Source organism: Micropterus dolomieu, linkage group LG06 (assembly GCF_021292245.1).
Source record: "Micropterus dolomieu isolate WLL.071019.BEF.003 ecotype Adirondacks linkage group LG06, ASM2129224v1, whole genome shotgun sequence".
NCBI classification, from domain to species: domain Eukaryota; kingdom Metazoa; phylum Chordata; class Actinopteri; order Centrarchiformes; family Centrarchidae; genus Micropterus; species Micropterus dolomieu.
Window position 1 is genome coordinate 12,289,642 of NC_060155.1, and position 20,978 is coordinate 12,310,619.

At 39.3% G+C, this 20,978-nt stretch overlaps 1 protein-coding gene across 1 annotated transcript; it reads left to right on the forward strand.

The window, feature by feature from the left end:
- The first annotated feature begins 5,396 nt into the window (after positions 1–5,396).
- gjc2 (gap junction protein gamma 2) lies at positions 5,397–16,398 on the forward strand. The gene is made up of 2 exons (XM_046051735.1): positions 5,397–5,482; positions 14,070–16,398. The coding sequence occupies exon 2, from the start codon at positions 14,099–14,101 to the stop codon at positions 15,356–15,358; it is 1,260 nt and encodes a 419-aa protein (XP_045907691.1). The 5' UTR covers positions 5,397–5,482; positions 14,070–14,098; the 3' UTR covers positions 15,359–16,398.
- Positions 16,399–20,978: the final 4,580 nt, after the last annotated feature.

Consider the following 20,978-nt stretch of genomic DNA (forward strand, 5'->3'; position numbering starts at 1 on the left):
CATCATAGCACAGAGACAGCACTGGTGAAAATTACTAACAACCTCCTTATTGCATCAGACAAAGGACTTGTCTCTGTACTGGTTTTATTAGATCTTAGTGCTGCATTTGATACCATTGACTATCAGATCCTATTGCAGAGACTGGAACATAAACTTTCATTGTTATGCAGATGATACTCAGTTATATCTATTGATCAAGCCAGACGAAACTCACCAGTTAGCTAAACTTCAAATGTGCCTTCAGGATGTTAAAACCTGGATGACCTGTAATTTTCTAATATTAAACTCAGAAAAAACTGAAGTTATTGTTCTGGGGCCTAAGCACCTCTATGACGCATTATCTAAAGATATAGTTTCCCTTGATGGCATCGCCCTGGCCTCCAGCACCACTGTGAGGAATCTTGGAGTTATCTTTGATCAGGACATGTTGTTTAAGTCTCACATTAAGCAAATTTCAAGGACCGCCTTTTTTCACCTACTTAATATTGCTAAAATCAGGAATATCCTGTCTAAAAATTATGCAGAAAAACTAGTCCATGCATTTGTTACTTCTAGGCTGGATTACTGCAATTCCTTATTATCAGGCTGCTCGAAAAAGTCCATTAAGACTCTTGAGCTGATCCAGAATGCTGCAGCACGTGTTCTGACAGGAACCAGGAAAAGAGATCACATTTCTCCTGTTTTAGCTTCTCTGCATTGGCTTCCAGTAAAATCCAGAATAGAATTTAAAATTATTCTTCTTACCTACAAAGCTCTTAATGGTCAGGCACCATCTTATCTTAAAGAGCTGATAGTACCTTACTACCCCACCAGAGCACTGCGCTCCCAGAATGCAGGGTTACTTGTGGTTCCTAGAGTCTCCAAAAGTAGACTAGGAGCCAGAGCGTTCAGCTATCAAGCTCCTCTCCTGTGGAACCAGGTTCCAGTTTGGGTTCAGGAGGCAGACACCATCTCCACATTTAAGAGTAGGCTTAAGACTTTCCTCTTTGATAAAGCTTATAGTTAGGGCTGGCTCAGTTGAGTCCTGAATCATCCCTTAGTTATGATGCTATAGACCTAGACTGCCAGGGGATTTCCCATGATGCACTGAGCTCCTCTCTCCTCTACTTTCTCTCCCTCTGTATGCAACCTCATCCCATTATTGCATGTTACTAACTCAACTTCTCCCCTTTCCGGTAGTCTTGTGCTTTCTCGTCCCTCTCCTCTCTCCTCCTATCACTTCCTGCAGGTGTTTCTGGCTCTGGAGTTGTGGAGTCTGGATCTGTGGCTGCGAGTCACCTGCTGCCTCCATGTTCCTGCTCGACACCCTCTGCCACAACAACTGTTGTTACTAGTCCTATTGTTATTATTGTTATTATAATCATTAACATTACGATTATTATCATTAACACTACTATACATATCTATACCATTTTTCATTTAGTCATTTAGTCTATAGCAACATCACCTTTACCGTCTGTACCTCTGTGTGTATATTGTGTAGGCTGCCTCCCACCCCTCTCTCTCCTTCCCTCCCTCTCTTTTTCTCTCTGTTCCTCTCCTGCCCTCTCTCTCTCTCTTTCCCTCTCTCTCTCTCTCTCTCTCTCCCCCCTTCACCCCCAACCGGTAGAGGCAGATGGCCGCCCACCCTGAGCCATGGTTCTGCTCGAGGTTTCTGCCTCTTAAAAGGAAGTTTTTCCTTGCCTTTGTCGCCTAGTGCTTGCTCTTGGTGGGAATTGTTGGGCTTCTGTAAATAACATCATAGATTATGGTCTAGACCTGCTCTTTTATGAAAAGCGCTGTGAGATAACTGTTGTTGTGATTTGGTGCTATATAAATAAAATTGAATTGAATTGAATTGAATATAGGGGACAAAATTAAAATTATCATGCAAACTTGAAAATGAAAATGTAATCCCACAATAACATTATCATTTTTCACATCTGTATGTGTTATTTAGGTAATAATTTATATGAAAATGCAATCATTTTCATTTTCACATACTTGTGTGAGCATTCTAGGACCATATTAAAATGAAAATGGAAACAGCATTTGACATTTGATTTTCAAAGACTTAGTCTGCTCTATAGTGGACTATATTCAAATGCAATAAGTGAAACAGCGCCCCCAGTCTATTGCATTTACATGTCCATGTGTTCATGGTCTTTTTAAGTCAAAAATAAGATTAAAATGCCAATTTGTAACTATGTGACAATGAAAATGAGAACAACATTTGACATTACATTTTCAAAGACTTAGTCTGCTCTATAGTGGACTTTATTCAAATGTAATGAATGAAACAATGCCCTCAATCTGAGGTGTTTCTTTCCATCTTAAAACTGAAAACCCTGTTATAATCCTGCAGTGAATACTAACTTCTGCAATATTGTAAATCATTAAACCTCACTATCAAATTTGTTCACTTTTTCATCAGTGTGTGCCAGAGAAGTATTTTTTCAGTCATATTGTCACAAATAAAATAATCTCAAATACTGATTCTTCGTGAAACTGGACGTCCACCAGGAAACAACTGTTGAATAACCGTTCTTGGCACACTTTCAATGGACTTCAGACAGACCAACCACATTAATGTTTTAATTGGTGGCCATTTGCTCAGCCAGTTGTTTCTCAAACCTTTATCCAATGTACTATTTCTTTATTATTTGTGTATTGATTTGTTTTATTTATTGAACTCAAACCACTGTGATGTGTAACAAATTTTTCCCTAAATTGCACATTGACTTGTTTTGATACTGATTTTTATTTGGCTTGTCTGTGTTTTAAATTGATTGCCGTAAAGCACTTTGTTGTTGCTATACCAATAAAGCTATTATTATTATTGTCATCATCACCATCGTCATCATCCTTACATTTTGGAAGTTCGCGGTTTGCTTAAACTGTGAAAGGCTTGTGTGTGTCAGCAATCCAGGCTGAACACAAGAGCAGACTCAAGTCTGGCCAGTTAGATAGAAATAGAGTGGCAGGCTTGCAAGAAGGGCAGAGGTAAGGGGGTTGAAGTCCAGACGGATGCTTTGCTGGGAGAGCTGGCTAGCACGCTTGGAGACTGGAGTAGAATCTGATAGTCAGTGAACCTGAAGGCAGAGGATAACCAGAGTTTGTATTATTGTTTTACAGAGTTGGTTGTATTTAGAACACTTTGGGGTATATTCCAAGTATGAATACATTCTAAATTAATTACTATGATATAGTACAAGCTCTACTTTCTCTACATGTAAGTTCAACATTAATTTCATACAGTCACTACATTTGTGATACAAAAAGAGGTCAAACATAATACCAAAAAAAGACTATCAAATCTTTTGTGATCATCAGGTTTTTGGCATGCCATGGTGTTGTGAGTCACGACAGAACGGACCCAAACGCAACGCTCAGGTTTAAACAGGTTTTATTAAGGGACGGTGGCACAGTCAGCCGGGCTGCCACCACAACACCATGGCATATCAAGAAAAAGAGCTGTCATGCCATATTTCCATCAGCTGACAAAAACAACAAACAGCCCTCTGCATCCAGCTGAGGGAAAGCTTTACACAAGCTTTTTGGCCTTGAAAATAACCTTTAGAAATGGCAAAGAAAATAATAAAATGTGTACTTAAACCCAAAAATGCCGTGGAGGTTAACTAAATTGCAGAGATGCTCATAAGTCTTTGAGCTAGAGTCCAAGTCAAATCTCAAGTCACTGAGTAAGAGTCCAAGTCAAGTCTCAACTCTCTTCTCAACTTTTAATGAATGTTGTATCACTTGCTGCGCTCAAACCAGGCTGCTTATAAAACTGCTTCACTATAAAGGATTCTGTAACTGTAACCTGTTTTTCTTTTACAGAGCACAACCATGTAATGTGCAATGCAATTAATGACCGCCTATTAATGTTGGGCCGTGACTTTAAATTACCCTTTTTAAACTATGTGTAGTCCTTGGTCCTATGTGTTCTTTAATGAAGCAATAGAAGAAGGTGTTTTTGGTCAAAATTAATCAGTTTTATTACAAGTAAATGAATAAACTTCCAGAGCTCTGGGATTTGAGTCTTCCTTAATTCCCTGACCACCAACAAGCTGGGTCAGTTCATGAAGTCTGACCCGTTATCTCTCCCTGACCCAGTATACATCCCAGTATACATCGTTAAGCCATAAAACAAAAGTGTAGGTCAGTGGATGATTGGCCCACATCCTCTGCCCCCAATGTTTCGTCATCCGATTCCACGAATCACCATGCTGTTGCTGGGCAGACTACGACAGTAGTCCCTGAAATGAGATATCTTGGAGATCTGATCTTTGGTGCTACATTCCAGACCACCCCTCCCACATCTGCCTGTTTTCTTGTTCAGGTCTCCTTATCTGATCATGCAGAGACTCCCTGTAACTTCCCTTCTCCAAAAACACACATATCCAGTCTAGTTTAATATAAACTTCTTCCTATAAAATAGATCAGAGATCAATATAACAAAACACAATAATTTTGGTTACCCTGAGTAATACACAAATCATGCTATCATAATCTCTCATTAACTACTGTAGGTCAACACCAACCGCAGGCTCTCAAACCCAGTGTAACGTTAACTACATAAAACTGTAATGTAACATGATCAACAATAAACCTGTATCCTGTATTTCACAGAGCACAATCATGTAGGCTAATGTACAATGTGTCTACAACTAATCACAGCTTTTAAACTACTGTAAGTCAACACATCCCCAAGACTCTCAAACCAGTGTATCGTTATGGCCTTACTAAATAAAACTGTAAAGTTACATTGATCAACAATAAACCTGTAACCTATTTGCAGCCGACGTTAATAATCAACGTGATGGCAGTCAGCGTAACGTAAACTGAATAAATCTATTGTATATGGCCAATGCTGAGCTAAACATGGTTACTAACATATTTTGCATTCAGGGCTTCTTTGTTTGGGCCTTGTTGTATGAAGTTGAATGGCATGCAGCAGCTGCCGGTGTTCGCTGTCCTCTCTCACGTGTGGCCGCGAGGACGAGTCTCAAGTCGGGTCTGAAGGCACTGTGTGCGACTTAAGTTGGACTCAAGTCCAAATCTCACACTTGAGTCCCCTCTGCTAATTGTGTTGGGAATGATGTGGATAGCTGGTGACAGCTTTGTTAGTAATCTTAAATGTCATGTACGAACACACACACACACACACACCCTCACACAGCTAAATCAGGAAAAGCAAGGCTTTTCATTTCTGGGCAAATGAATGGGTTTGTAGTAGGAGTCATCCTGAATTAAATAAATAAACAGTCAGTGGTCATGGCAAAGCAGGCGGACAGACTGGGGAACAATGGGGCCTTTGGCAGGATGCTGGTCTCCTGAGTGTCCTGCCTGTACTTGGTGGTGAGGGGTTTTGAAGAAAAATGACCCATTGTCTCACTCATCCTTTTTCTGAGCCTGAACAGTGAAACGATGCCTCTGGATGCCCGCCCAGGATGACCTACCATAAAGCGTAGAATAAGCTCCAGTTTATCCACATGGACAGGTAGGTACAGCCTTACATTGTCCTTTTTTCCACTATGGTGCTGTGAAACGCTAAAGAATTTCCTACTATGCAGTTCTTTGCTTAATATACATAAACAAAGGCTTTATTTTTTTCACGATCATTTTAATTCAACTCGAAATGTAGAAGGTCATACAACAAATCTTTAAGTCTAGTATCAGAAAATAAATAGGTTTAAAATTAATAGAGGGTGGTTAAACAGCGGGGTTTAATGCTGTGCTGAGAGGTTTAGTTTTGAATGCAGCTGACCTTTGTCTCACTTTGTATTGTTGTCTCATATTGTGTTGGTACTTAGTTTTATATTCTTGAAAATTATGGTACAAGCACTGAGCTACTGTATCTTCTCTCCGCCCGAATAAGTTACGGAAATCTCAAGAAACGGAGACAGTCTCATTGCCACAGAGGCTCAAATGGATATGTTCTTGTTGACCATTGAAAACATTTGAATGCTATTTTCTCTATAAAGCAAAATATACTTAAAACTAAAGATAATTAAGCAGGTGTTTTATAATAAATAAGAATAACAAATAAATAAGACAATTTACCAGTGATAAAAGTACAAGCATTTTAACTGGAAAGCAGTCCTCAAAGCCTGAAACAATGAGACTACAGCATAACCACCCTTTTGGTGTAGCTTACATGTGCATAGTTGTTGAGATTGGTAGCTGTAGTTGTTTAAATTTTCTAGTGAAAGTATGTGTTCCATATTGTAGTTCACCATACCACTGAGATAATTCCAGTGTTTTTTCTAAACACTACTGCTCTCAGTCATCCTAATTAGTTGCATTTAGTCTCTTAAAAAACTAAACTTTAAGTTCTGTAAATGATTGAGCTTTCTTTTCATGTTTTTCATCTGATGTTACGACAACAGGGTCATTACTCCCAATATCAGGAATGTTATCATCTATGTTAACATTCTAAACAGGTCATTAACCTCAGAGTGTGACTGTTAAAGTCAAGCACGTTTTCAGAAGGTTTGTGTAAGTTCATTAGGAGTCTTTTTTTATTAAATACATGATTGCCATCTTGTGGATTAAAATGTCCACTGACAAAAGTGGAGAAAAGTACATGAGCTTCAAGCTAATGTAGGCTCTCAAAGCGAAAATATATTTAACTACACTGATAAATTTGTATTCAAAAGCAGGTGTTTTTTTGCTCATTAATGAATAGGCCTACAGAAAATATTCACTGTGTATATTACATCATCTCCTAATGTCCTTTAAGATTCATATTTTGCCCAAGCTGTGCCTTGCTCTGCAGATCGCCTTTTCTTTGCAATTTCACTGGCTTAATAGCCGAGCATTAAATGTGTCATGTGTCAACTAGTACACTGTTACAGCATGTGCACATTTTCAGATTTGATCAGAGCTTTTGTTGCGTGAATACCAAAGAGAGATGGTATATTGCTGTTACCATTGGGGGTCCTGCAGCGTTGCTACCAGTGTCTGGAGCTCACTGAGTTGGAGAAGGGCAATGGCACAAAGGCATCTGGAAGGAAGGAACTGTGGTAAACATATATCTCTGCTAGTTCAAATGACCCTGACTAGGTCTGCTGCTCCTTTGGGCTTGCCCCAGATCAGCCCATGACATGGCCAGTTAAGACAAGATAACATCAAAGATTAAGGCCCTCCAGCTCTGCTAGCAAACTGCTGTTATTTTGTTTGTTTGGATGGCTGTGTGTTGGATTTTACTGCCCTGGAGGAAAACATCATCTACCAGTTAGTGTAAAAAACATTTATGGCAAATAGTGATCTGTCTATCTAACTATACATCATGTTTTATTTTATCTAATTTTAAAACATAAATTCAAGGACATACATTATCATTAGTCTTGATATAAAAAACATCTGTTTTTAATTTAAGGTACATCTGTGACCCAAATTAGAAAATGATACTTATTGCGGTGAAGATAGTTCTGACAAAGGCCAAACATGATATGGCGCTTTAGTGTATCATGTAATCCATGTGCAGTGGCCACTGTAAATTACAAAAACCCTGGTTTGCACAACTTTTTTGTGAAAAATATAACTGGCACACTGATGAAAACTGGCAAAAAGTCACCTCATATCAGAGTGTTTATTATGACAGAAATATCTAATTGGGTGAGGAAACACGGATGCAATGCTTTATAATGTCCGACTCATAAACACATAAACATAAATAAGACTCAAAACTCATGTTTTGAGCTCTTGATATCTGCTCTATAGGTCAGCACAGTACCTCATGAGTTTTAAGTGGCAAATATTTACTACCAGAATGATTGGAGTATTTAAGGACAGTAAAATGGACTCTCCTTGTGGGACAGGAAACAGGCAACATCTGATCTACTTTTAGGATATTAAAATATTGTCCAATAGAGTCCAGATGTATAACGTACCTGTTATGTTAAATATTTTTAGGATAGGATTGAATACCTGACAATTGAAGCTTGAAGTTTGTTTATTAGAGCAGTAGTTGGGTGCCTAATTTTTAGCAACTGAACTAACATACATCAGCTTTGAAAACAAGTCTCCATTGTCTTGTGAGTGCAGTTTTAAAATAGTGTAATGCAAACTCAATACAAGTTGCTTTGCTCATATGCAGGAGACGCAGAGCCCAGGCTGAGGGAAGTTGCTGGCATCCACCTCAAGGCTCTTCATCTCAGTCGCTTCAGTGGCCTTAGTAAAACTGGCACGGGACGCAGTCACCCTGGGGGTAGGATAGGCTCGGCTGAGAAACTGGGAGAAAAATGAACAAATGAGATGGGACTGCCACCACTCTCAGGCTGCCTATGGGATAGCCCCCCACAGCCTGGTGAGAACAGTTTAATGATAGCAGTAGGAGAGATGGGAGAGAGGAGGAGTACATGCACCAAGTTGCATGTTTTTGCTCTGGTGTCTTGTGTCACTCTTTTCTCTTGGGGAAGGGGCGGGGGGGGGGGGGGGGGGGGGGGGGGGGGGGGGGGGGGTCCAAGTCACATGGTGGAGCTTGATCTGTTACATAAACACAGACCTCCACAGCCCCCAGTCTGCTCACATCAACTTTGTTCAGTAAATACATGTGGATAAAAACTCTTGTGATGACATTGGCGGCGGCCAAGGAGAGTTGTCGAGATGTTCACTCCTCCATGTTGCATCATTTCAACACTCGGCTATGCTGCAAACCCTCACAGCTCCCAGTGACCTCTTAAAAGGTGAAACTGTCTGGGACTGAAAATTCAGTCATTCCAGTAAAATATTTCGGCGATTGACATACATTAAAAAAATCCGATAAATGTCTGAAGACCTCATACAGCAAGTGCACCATAGCAGTTTTTATGAATATTTTTCACTTATTTTGTCTTGAAGGTCGGAAAAACTTTGTTTATTCGTCAGCTGTCATGTTAGATTTTCGTGAAAGTTGTTCGTAATTCACAGATGCTACCACAATTGAAAACGCTTTCAACGCTAAATATAACTTTAACCTAATGAATATTAAACACTTTCTTTTGGCTGTCACATGATGCCAGTCCTTGTGACAAGAGCAATGTCAAGCAATGTCTAACAGGGGAATACTGTAATATTTTCCTGGCTCTGGGCAGTCCAATCAATATTTATCAACATGAACCACAGTTTCCCAAAGCCAGAATAGCCTGAATTGTCTGAGGAGACAGGAACAACAACAAAACCAGACAGTCATTGGTTTGGTTTGACTTTATGCATTTCTGCACTTCTGTTTTTGCTTGAAGTAATTTGTGCAACTTAAATATTTTAGCTCCGTTTCAAAGACAAAATTCATTTTTGGAAAAAGGAAACCAAATCTATTGTCTCATATTTCCCTTTTTGTAAAAAGAAAAAAAAAACGGTATCCCTGACTGATATAAAAGACATGGATAGATTGTAATAAAGTAAGTAATGATAAATTAGTAAAGTAATACCTTGTTTAATTTGAGTGTGACGTAAAACCTGGTCCTTGGAAGAACCAGAAATGAAAATAAAATAATGTTATTTTAGGCCAAGTTAAAGATGGAAAACAACAGTTGAAAAGAAATCTTATCTATTTTACTTTTATCACCGCATTTAACCTAATCAATATTACACACAGAACTCTATAAAAACAGGTCTGTGAATTTAATATAATAGATAAACATCTTATATAAGATACAAAATATATAGACATACTGTAGGTATATAAACAATACCTGCAATTACAGTGAAGCAGAGTGTTAATTGTAAATCCCAACCATATAAACTCTATTTGACTTTTAGATGAATATTCACTTATGAACCGTCTTCACTGGACCATCTGTGTCTTTGGACGATGTGAAGATTTTGGATGGAGAGGAATGCACTGCAACTTAAAAACACGTGCTTATTTGTCCCTTAGGGATAGCACATGTCCAAATCCCAAATGCTCTAGTCATTCCAGCAGCATCCCCTGTCTCATTTTCCTCAGTGCTGCACCAGGGGTGCTCACTACGCCACATCTCCTCAGTCAGACTGAGAGGGGAGCCTTGAAGGCGAGGCCTCTGGAAGATGGATCCTGCAGGCCCAGATGGCTGGCTCTCAGAGCTTTCTTTACACCATAAGAATACACTACAGAATAATATCTAAATGCAAAGACTTATGAAGTGCTTGTCCTGTCTCATTTTTTACGTGTCTTGCTGCATTTGTCTTTGCTCTGGCTAAAGACAGACTAATATTCTTACAATAGACAAAGGAAATAAATATTTTTACTTTTAATTTTAAGGAACTGTTTTAAAACTGAGATCTGATTGATTGAGGCCTTACCAATGTTGTTGAACGTTATTCTTCGCTTTATAGCTGTATACAGGTAATAACTATGGGTTATTGAGGGCCTTGTGAAAGTAACATTATAATAATATGGTCACTGTGACAATGAGCAGACACATTTCATTAAAGCAAGCCAGACACTAACACGTTTATCTGTCCTCTATTAAAAGTAGTTGAGTTTAGATCCCTTCCCAAACTTGACAGCAAGGTCTGGCACATAGAATAAAGACATGGAGAAATTCCTTTCCGATTTTAATCTTGCATGAATCTCCTCCTCATCTGTACTTTGTCATGTCATTTCAGGCTTTGAAAAAATACAATGAAGTGTGTGTATGTGTGTGTGTGCGTGAATGTGAGAGAGAGAGAGACAGAGAGAGAGATAGATACTTATGTCCACACACAGCTGCTCTTGCTGTTATGTGAAAAAAATCCATCACATGCCTTAAGTAACAACGTGTGCTACTGCGCTCGGCAGGCCGAGGTGAAAGCTTGAAGTATAAACATCAAGCTAGAAAAGATGTGTAGCTATAGTGCAGATTGCAACCTGTCCACTGCTCTGTTATCTGGCCATCTGCCTGGATGGAGGAACTAAATATTATGACACTCGATATGACTGAGCGTACTTGCTGGTTACATTCTAGCGGATCTGCACTGAGGCAAGGTGGCTTCTGTCTTGGTGACACTTCTTTCCTTAAACTCCCTGTCTTTGTCTCCCCAAAGTTGCTTTTTCATAACTGTCACCCACTGTAAACTGTTATGTAATTGTAAATAAGACAGATAATAGAATATAAAGGTTGCCAACCTGCATTTGTTGTGGTTGATGTGTGTGCTTGAGACACATAGAGAGTGAGAGGAAGAGGTGTGGATGTTTTAATGACCTTTTGCATTTTTACAAATAAGTGTGAAGTGTGCCACGACTCTATACGTCACCTTTTTTTCTGAGCTACTGCTGTTGTGTAAATGGTTAGAAGCATGAAGATGTTTACCTGCAGGAAGCTGGGATACATACAGTAGACAGATGGAGACATTTAGGGGGGGAGAGAGACCAAATAAGAGAAACAGAGAGAGAGAGAGACCCTCATCATCTGTGTTGCAAATGTTGCACATGAGCATTGGGGGAGGTTGACTGTGTTGCGATTAACACGCTCCCTCAGCTGGGTGTTCATTTCAAGCTGCAGTACTATATCCTCAAGTCTGAACCCTCGGATGAGGGTCATTTGCCAGAGGAGGATTTTTTTTCTGCCTCTCTGTTTTTTATACTTCCTTCTTGGGCAGAAGGCTGGTGTAATAGAAACCAGACACAAGCCAGAATGTGAGGCATTCACAGCGGTGAGACCTCACTTCTTCACAGAGTGGGAAAACAGGATAAATAGAAAGTCTAGTCTAATAAGCTCCGCCACTGGTTCTCGTTTTTAAGACGGAAAAAGGCCAGGACATTAGGATGGAGGTGGTATTCCATGGATCAGACTGTGCAGGGGATATCTAGAGAGGGCAGAGGAGACCTTCAGGATGGGAAATGCATGTGCAACTTTTCCAGGTGGGTTGTTTCATTTACTGACTTTCTGCTAAAGAAACTGTCTGTTCAACTATCCTGACACATGATTGTAGATGCACGTTGTGTTACAGTGAAATTGTGAGGTCCTGTGTCTGAATAAACCCTGTGGAACATATAATTTCATGCCATTGCAGTCTTTCAAATATGAATATTCTGCTATAAAGGTAAAGCAATTGAACCAATGCTATAAGAAGCTATAGTTATATTTATATCCAACAACATGATGCATGTTTAATAATGTCAAAATATAGGCCTGCACTTGCATTTATGATGAAATACACAGTTCTATAATTGGTCAACTAAAATGTTGTTCCTCTAATTTACCCTCGAAGTATCCATTTGTAGTATACTTCTATTTAAAATTGGCTCCATTTTGTGGAATTTAAAAATACCAAGAGAATGTATTTAATGCATTTAAACATGTGTAACATTAATAACTCTGTAGTTAAAATAAGGTCAGCTATAGGTCAGTTGGAAACATTTATACCTGCATGTGGCCCTATTTTAAAAAATAATATAAAGGAAAAATGTCTTGGAGTACGTTGTTTTGTGTAATTTCTCAGCAGACACATATTAAGCAAAACCTTATGAATCTAAGATTCACTTAGTCTAAAGTAGACATATACATGTTTTAAAGGCAAGTCCCACTTAGAATTCTATTTTCAAGGGCAGACCTGCTTAAAATGGCAGCAGCAAAAATTAAAGACAAACAAGGCAGCACAATCAACATAACACGCTGTAAAACACATCAACAACAGGCGGATATCCCATAACACTTAAATGTTAAGGTATAATGTTGACGCTATGATACACAACAGATTCATTCAAACTTCAGTGTAAATTCTCAGTGTAGCGGCCCTCCTGTCATGCCATCCCGGAGCAAACATGAGTTGCCCACCATAGGTGCCATCTGTCCCCTCCCCAGCGTCAACAGTGCTGGATCTGGAGGGGAGGCCTTGTGGCTGAGCAACAAGCCTCTCCTGTTCACTCAGATGGCAGGGGAGATGGCACATCCCACACCAGGGAACACAGTGCCGCAGTCATGAGATCAACATGAACTCTGCAGCTCTGCCCCATGAATGGGTCAGGAGCACTACCCTGTCTCCACATTGAAGCTTCATTCACCTCACAGAGTCAGCAGTGACTCTGACTGTGAAGACAATATGACACCGAGGTTTCACGTCATCTGTTTGTGTGTGTGTGTGTGTGTCTGCATGTCCCTTAGCATGACGTGTTGAAACGGTTGAAACATAGAGTACAGTATGTTTCTGAAGTGGCACTATGGGCTTTTCATACATTCAGAGCTGTGTCAGTTTCAATTTGTGTTTGTAGTCTGTCACGCTCTTGTACTGTTCTTGGGTCAAAGCTATAATCAAAATGATTGCTGGTGCTGGTGAGTTTGTGTATGTCGGAAGTGCTTTCCTCTTTTTGTTTTAATCTTGCCTTTGCTATTTTTACCATTGCACAAACCATTTCAATCTGTTAGAATGGAATATAAGAAATACTACACGGTGCGTGTTTATGTAGGGTGACTGAATGACTTCAAGCTACGTAATGACATCAATCAACACAAGCCATTGTCTTGTGTTTGGCTGTGCAATCAATTGAAAATGAAGGTCTCCTCTAAATGAAGAAGTCCTACTGTGCAGATTACAGTAAGATTTAGAGCTGATTAAAACTAAGAGCTGCAAACAAAAAAAGCATCCTTACAGGGTTTTCTGTATCATTCAATTGAACCCAAGAATTAAAGAATAACAGTGAAAAATGTCCTTGTTACCCTTTGAAAAAGCATTTCAAATAGGTCCACACAGGATTAGAGCTGAAATGGTTCGTGATTCATCAATTTGTTGATTGAGAGAAAATAAATTAGCAAGTATTTTGATATTCAATTAATAATTTATGTCATTTTTTGGTCAAAAAGGCCAAGAATCATCCAGTTTCATCTTCTCAAATGTGATTATCTTCTGATCTTATTAGTCTTCTATGATAGTTAATTGAATATCTTTAGGTTTTTGGAGTGGTAGTCAAACAAAATAAGATATCTGATATGTTAAGAGAAGACTTAGGCTCTGGGACATCTTACAGATGATGTTTGGTAGATTAATCAATAATGAATGTAATCGTTAGTTGCAGCCCTAGTCTGGATTTGCCACAGGTATTTGATACAAGGAATGGAACTGTAAGAATATACAGTTACAACATAGTACTACAAAGTAATATTCACTGTGAATCCCTTTATGAATTCTTTATTCTGTCTTTACAGATTCTAGTTGAAAAGCTTGTTAGAGCAACATGAGCTGGAGCTTTCTCACTCGTCTCCTGGAAGAGATCCACAACCACTCCACGTTTGTGGGGAAAGTGTGGCTGACAGTGCTCATCATCTTTCGCATTGTGCTCACAGCGGTTGGAGGCGAGTCCATCTATTCGGACGAGCAGACCAAGTTCACCTGCAACACCAAGCAGCCAGGTTGTGACAATGTATGCTACGATGCCTTTGCCCCTCTCTCGCATGTCCGCTTCTGGGTCTTCCAGATTATCATGATCTCCACTCCTTCTATTATGTACTTGGGTTACGCCATCCATAAGATAGCCCGAAGTTCAGACGAGGAGCGCCGGAAGCACCACAGGCTCCGCAAAAAGCCTCCTTCTCACACACACAGATGGAGAGAGAGCCACCATCTGGAGGATGTCTTAGAGGAGAATGAAGATGACGATGCAGAGCCCATGATCTATGAGGATACATTGGAAGTCCAGGAGGCAAAGCCTGAACCAGTGAGCAGCACTAGCAAAGGCCCACCAAAACATGATGGCCGCCGAAGAATTATGGAAGAAGGCCTGATGAGAATCTATGTCCTTCAGCTCATGTCACGAGCTATTTTTGAAATCGCTTTCCTTGCAGGACAGTACCTCCTATATGGTTTTCGAGTTAGTCCTTCATATGTGTGCAACAGGGTCCCCTGTCCACACAGAGTGGACTGTTTCATCTCCAGGCCCACAGAGAAAACAATCTTCCTCCTCATCATGTATGTGGTAAGCTGTCTTTGTCTAGTGCTAAATGTGTGTGAGATGCTGCACTTGGGAATTGGCACCTTTCGGGACACGCTTCGCATGAAGAGGAACCAGGGCCGACGGACGTCATATGGATACCCGTTTTCTCGCAACATCCCATCCTCCCCACCGGGGTACAACCTTGTGATGAAGACAGACAAACCTAGCAGGATCCCCAACAGCCTCATCACCCATGAGCAGAACGTAGCCAATGTGGCCCAGGAGCAGCAGTGCACCAGCCCAGATGAGAACATCCCTTCTGATTTGGCAAGCCTACACCGGCACCTACGGGTCGCTCAAGAACAGCTTGATATGGCCTTTCAAACATATCAGACCAAAAACAACCAGCAAACCTCCAGAACCAGTAGTCCTGTATCTGGGGGCACCATGGCAGAGCAAAATCGAGTCAACACAGTCCAGGAGAAACAAGGAGCAAGGCCGAAATCAGCCACGGACAAGGCTGCAACCATTGTGAAAAATGGAAAGACGTCTGTCTGGATCTAGAGATAAATCAAATTTAGTAAATTAATATTAAAAACTCTTTAGACTCCGGAACTGCACTGTGACACAGCTGGAGGATGTGTGTGTGTGAGAGATGCGACCTTGGACAATAACAACTGAAAATTCAATCACACAAGGAATTCAGTACATAGTTTTGGGGAGTAAAAAACAAAACACACGTGAAGAAATTATCAAATCCAGTATCATAAATCTCCTTTGTTTCTGTGGTGTCTTTTTGTCCTTGCCACAGCTTTTGGACATGGTTAACATGCGCTTATTTAGTTAAACATCTCTAATTCCAGCTAAAATGTCAAAGTATAAACAGACTGCTTTGAGCTATTTATCTGATCTACCCTTGACTGCCAATGAACTGGATTAATTTGAAGAAATCTAACTTTCAGAAGTGTATGATTATACCAAATTTCAATCCAAATTTGAAAATGCAGTGAAAAGAAAACACTGTACAAATGCACAATGACTCATTTCTGAAGAACGATGATTGTTGATGGAAAGATGCATGTTTGATATTTGGGGAAGTATTTTTGGATGTAGTGTGGATGAGAAGAAAATTAAATGTGAAATTTTTTGATAAAGGTAATGAAACAAGGCTGTGTCACTGTAGGCTATTTTGGTAAACATCAGCTTAGCGTGATGATCTCTTCAGTTGTTGCGTGCAAAGCATTTATCTATTCTATATTTTCCAAAGCCTTGCAGTGTCACATTTGATGGGATAGAAGCAAGTGAATAGAAAATCTGATTATTTTCTTTACTAAATACTGATTTTCTGCAATCTGAAGCAGATGATGCATGCTTTACATCTGGGAACATAGAGTATACACATAGGCTACAGTAGAAACCCCATCCTTAGCTATATAACCTTATGTCTAGGCATGTTAAGTTTTTCATTCATGTCATCAGAGCAGTATGTTTTCTAAAATATTTAATCCTGCCTTCACTGTTGTCATACTTCAAAGTGCCTCAAACTTTTAAAGACTGTTCTAGTATTTTATTCATGAAGAAATAAACTGATTTGAAACCTCTGATTTCTTGCTTAGTAATAGCCATCTGCATTTATGCTTTATCATGCTTGTTTTGGAAACTGCAAAATGAAACATCCAATTAAAGGTAGAAGCTTGCGATAAAGTTTCATTGTTAACAACAAGACAAGTATGTTGTTATAGCAAGTGTCATATTTGTAACAAGAAAAAGAAGACATTAGGCTATGGCATTAACAATTGGTCAAATTGTAAATGGCTCATTTATACAAACTGATTAAATGTTATTTCATGCTGAGATTATTCTGTTAGTGACCACAGTAGATGTGTCATTAGTGTATGTGCTCTAGGAAGAATTTTGAAATACATGAGGCAGTAAACCTGTAATGAGAAGAATCACACTTACAGTAGGAGGGGCATATTATTTTTTACAACCCAAGAAATCCCACTGCATTTTATAATCTTAAATATGGGGAAATATCCTAAAAAGGGGAAAGCAACTCTTTTCCAGAATCGACTGCAGCAATAAGAAAATAAATTTTTTTTAACTTACTGTAATTATTAAAACAAGGGGTGTATGTGTCAAAAGACTGATTTGTGGACTTTTCAGTCACTTATTGGATAAGTAGCAGCAGCTGTGGACTGCTACTTAGAACAACCTACAGTACATTGGAATGGCTCATTGTATACAACAGCCCCATCTGAAAAATGATCACTAAATTATATTGTCTGTATAGTCCACAAAATTTCCACTATCTACTTGCCAATGTAGTGGAGGTTTCTTTGTTTACAGCAAGTGGCACTCCACACCTGGTACAATCAATAAATCGTTAACAGAGAGAACAATGGCTGTTTGTTCTTAGAGAAAGAAATGTTAAATTACAATTAGCTTGTTTTTTTTAAGAATAAAAGTATTGAAATATTTAGTGTTTGGAGAGTTTCTTATCTAGTGGATTTGCATCCCTGGAAGAAACCATTTGGTGTGCCTTCACAGCCCTTTATTGCCTATTTCCCAACAGTTCTGCATAACTCTGGTAATGAGTTACACATTTTGTTTCGTTACTACAGATGTGTGTGTCAGTTTTACATAGATGTGATCTAGCATTTGAGGTTGGATGTGGCTAGGGATGAGGATCGAGACCCGGTTCCAAAAGGATCCGGTTCCAAAATTTCTCAAAACCCGAAAATCAATAAGGTTCGAACTTATCGATACTGCTTTCGAGACTTGCGGTTCCTATGATGTAACGTTATGTCTCGAGCGTCAAATGTGATTTAATTTGAAACGCAATGGACAAGTATGAGAGGCTGATTAGGGTGAAAACATTAAAAAACAGACACACGCACACTGAAAACTGTCTTACACGCACTGACAATGTGCGCATATACACTGAAATACAGGGGTATCTGAGTGTGTGCGTGTAAAATTATTTTAGTGCGCCCGGAAGCTGTTGTAGTGTAACAAGAAGCCTTAGATTCCTGTCCTAACTTTCAAAATAAAAGCATAGCTAACATGATGATACATGGATTTCAGTGCGAGTGCCTTGTTCAGAGAGATTGTTTATCTAAGCAATTATATGAACAGTTAATAATTTATTATATTTATATATTTAGTTCAGCATCCCTAAACCTACAGGGAGGGATATTTATTGTATGTCACATTTAATTTTTGCTCCTCACCTTCAGATATTTTAACGTTATTTACATGAAACCTACAACACTTCACTTTATGATCTACAATATGCAATGATTTGCTGAGCTTATTATACACATTCTACATGTATTTTGACCATGGATATATAGCTAGCTGCATCAGTGACTTCCTGTTACAATGAAACAGGCACTGAAATGACTTCACAGAAACACACTTAGATACACACACAGACAAGTAGCCTGTATCCTACTCTGTGTGAAGTTTGTGTGGTGTGAATATTTTCAGTGTGTATGTGTACTTTGTCAATGTGGATGTACACATATTTCACTGTGTGTGCACGCACAGTCGGTGGTGTGTGCCCTTTTTAATGTGTGTGCGCACATTTTCAGTGTGTCTGTGCCTGGTTTCAGTGCGTGTGCTTGGTTTGTTGTTGGTGCATGTATGATCATTTTCAGTGTGTATGTGCACATTGTCAATGTGAATGTGCCAGTATTTCCGTGTTTTCAGTGTATGTGCGCATATTGTCAGTGCGTGTGTGACAGTTTTCAGTGCGTGTGCGTCTGTTTTTCAGTGTTTTCACCCTAATCGGCCTCTCATAGATAAGAAAATCATCAGGCTGCAGTCTCTGCCTGCTCTCTGTCGGCTACTACACACACACACACACCGGCAGCAGCAGAGCAAGACGCTGCGCCGTCGCGGTGGAATAACGTTACAGTGAGGGTTAAAGTGCAATTTATACTTCTGCGTCAAATCGACGGCGTAGGTGACGGCGTAGGCCTAACGTGCACCTCCTCAAAAATGTAACTACACGTCGAGTCGACGCGGACCGTAAGCTCTGTGATTGGTCGGCCGGGTAGCCTCGCAATGCCTCCGAGCCGTCTAGACGTACCCCGCTCTTTAAAGTAACATTTACTAGCGAACAAAATGGCAGCTGTAACACAGTGAATCAATATATTTGACTGTCGCAACCCGAGCGAAATGATTCGTTTCACTTTCAGAATGTGATCCATTCGGTCGGTAACATTTGGAAAGGCTACACTAGCTGCACGTTTATAATTTTACCCCCATTTACATTAGCGGAGCGCTAAACCGGACGTTAGCCTGCTCGGCCTGCAAAAGTCAACACAGTGGACGCTGTAGCGCTACTGCCGACTAGCGTTTGGGGGTGTAATTGCAGAATGACGGACACACCTACGCACAAGTATAAATGCATGGCTACGTAGACCCTACGCAGGGGTATAAATGGGTCTTAAGTTAGCTCCAAACTACTGTAATGTTAGTGGATGACAGCTACACTCGTTTCTGTAAGTACATGCAATAAAACCTTCGCAAGTAAAAAGACAATACTTTATCAATACACCTGTCTCTAAGGTAACGTTAAACATGTAGAAATGGTTAATTAAATCATCTCTGTCCCCAGTATCTCATCTTGTATGTTTTATACAAGCACAGCTAACGCTAGCTTGGCATCAGCCAAATGTGAAAAACAAGCTAAATAGAAAGCTGTCTGTCTGGAGCACAGACTGGTCTGTAGTCTTAAAAACTGATACAGACTGATGTTATTCTTTCTAAACGTCACTCACTACTTGTGATGTCAGATAAAGTTATTGAGTTACTTTGCTGTTGTATAGAAACAACATTGAGCTGTATTTAAAATATTAAATTAAAAACAACCAGGCAGTTAATATGTATACTTCAATATATGTTTATTTATCGCAAGTAATATGTCATCTCAATATATAACGTTATGGCACATTGAATATTTTCCTCATACTGTGCAGGCCTACTTCATGCCCGTTGGTCTGGTCTTACCAAATAACCATCACTAAATAATAGTAAAGTATCGATAGTGGTATTGATAAAGAATCGGATCATTAAGCAGTCTCAATAAGGGTATCAATATCAATAAAAATTAACGATCCCCATCCCTAGATTTGGCCTTTAACTTATCCAAGAAGTCAATACAACAGTTATCCTATCACTTTTGTCACTGCTTACTTAAACTTCTTGAATATAATTTTTTTGTAAAAAACAAAACAAAAAAACTAATGATAGAAGTTGTATACATGCAGTAACTCAAGATTGATAAAAAAAGGATGCTATCTCTAAAGCTATTTATTTATTCTGTGTAAATCTATGCATTTTAAAATGCATCTTAGTGCATAAATTTATGCATGTGTTATATACATAAAACTAGGCTGTGGATTAACATATTAATTTATGTTAAGTTTGACCCTGGGGCCCCTTTTTCTGGTTAACATATGAATAATTCTTGTTATAATGACATCAGTTAATAACATATCTTGTACATATCTTAAAACAAGAAACAAATGAAAAGTTTCTTGTCAAAACTCTGGGCTATTTTAAGTTTAACTGGTGCCTTGTTATGCTGTAAGGAGGAAAGTGCTGATATATAATAATGTTGCTCTCTTCCATAAGAAACTATACAGATATATCACATGTATTGTTTGGCATTAGGCCTACCTATTATTTTTCAGTGGGGGCTAACATGTGGATTATAACAGAGACGTTTTATAAACAGGCTTTCACATTACGCTGTAGGCTTCCACATTTCTCCAACTTCTATCGCCGAAATCTTTGATCAGGACATGTCGTTTAAGTCTCACATTAAGCAAATTTCAAGGACCGCCTTTTTTCACCTACGTAATATTGCGAAAATCAGGAATATCCTGTCTAAAAATTATGTAGAAAAACTAGTCCATGCATTTGTTACTTCTAGGCTGGATTACTGCAATTCCTTATTATCAGGCTGCTCGAAAAAGTCCATTAAGACTCTTGAGCTGATCCAGAATGCTGCAGCACGTGTTCTGACAGGAACCAGGAAAAGAGATCATATTTCTCCTGTTTTAGCTTCTCTGCATTGGCTTCCAGTAAAATCCAGAATAGAATTTAAAATCATTCTTCTTACCTACAAAGCTCTTAATGGTCAGGCACCATCTTACCTTAAAGAGCTCAT

Excerpts from the sequence above, each read along its gene's own strand:
- gjc2 (XM_046051735.1), top strand. The coding sequence starts at position 14,099 with ATGAGCTGGAGCTTTCTCACTCGTCTCCTGGAAGAGATCCACAACCAC.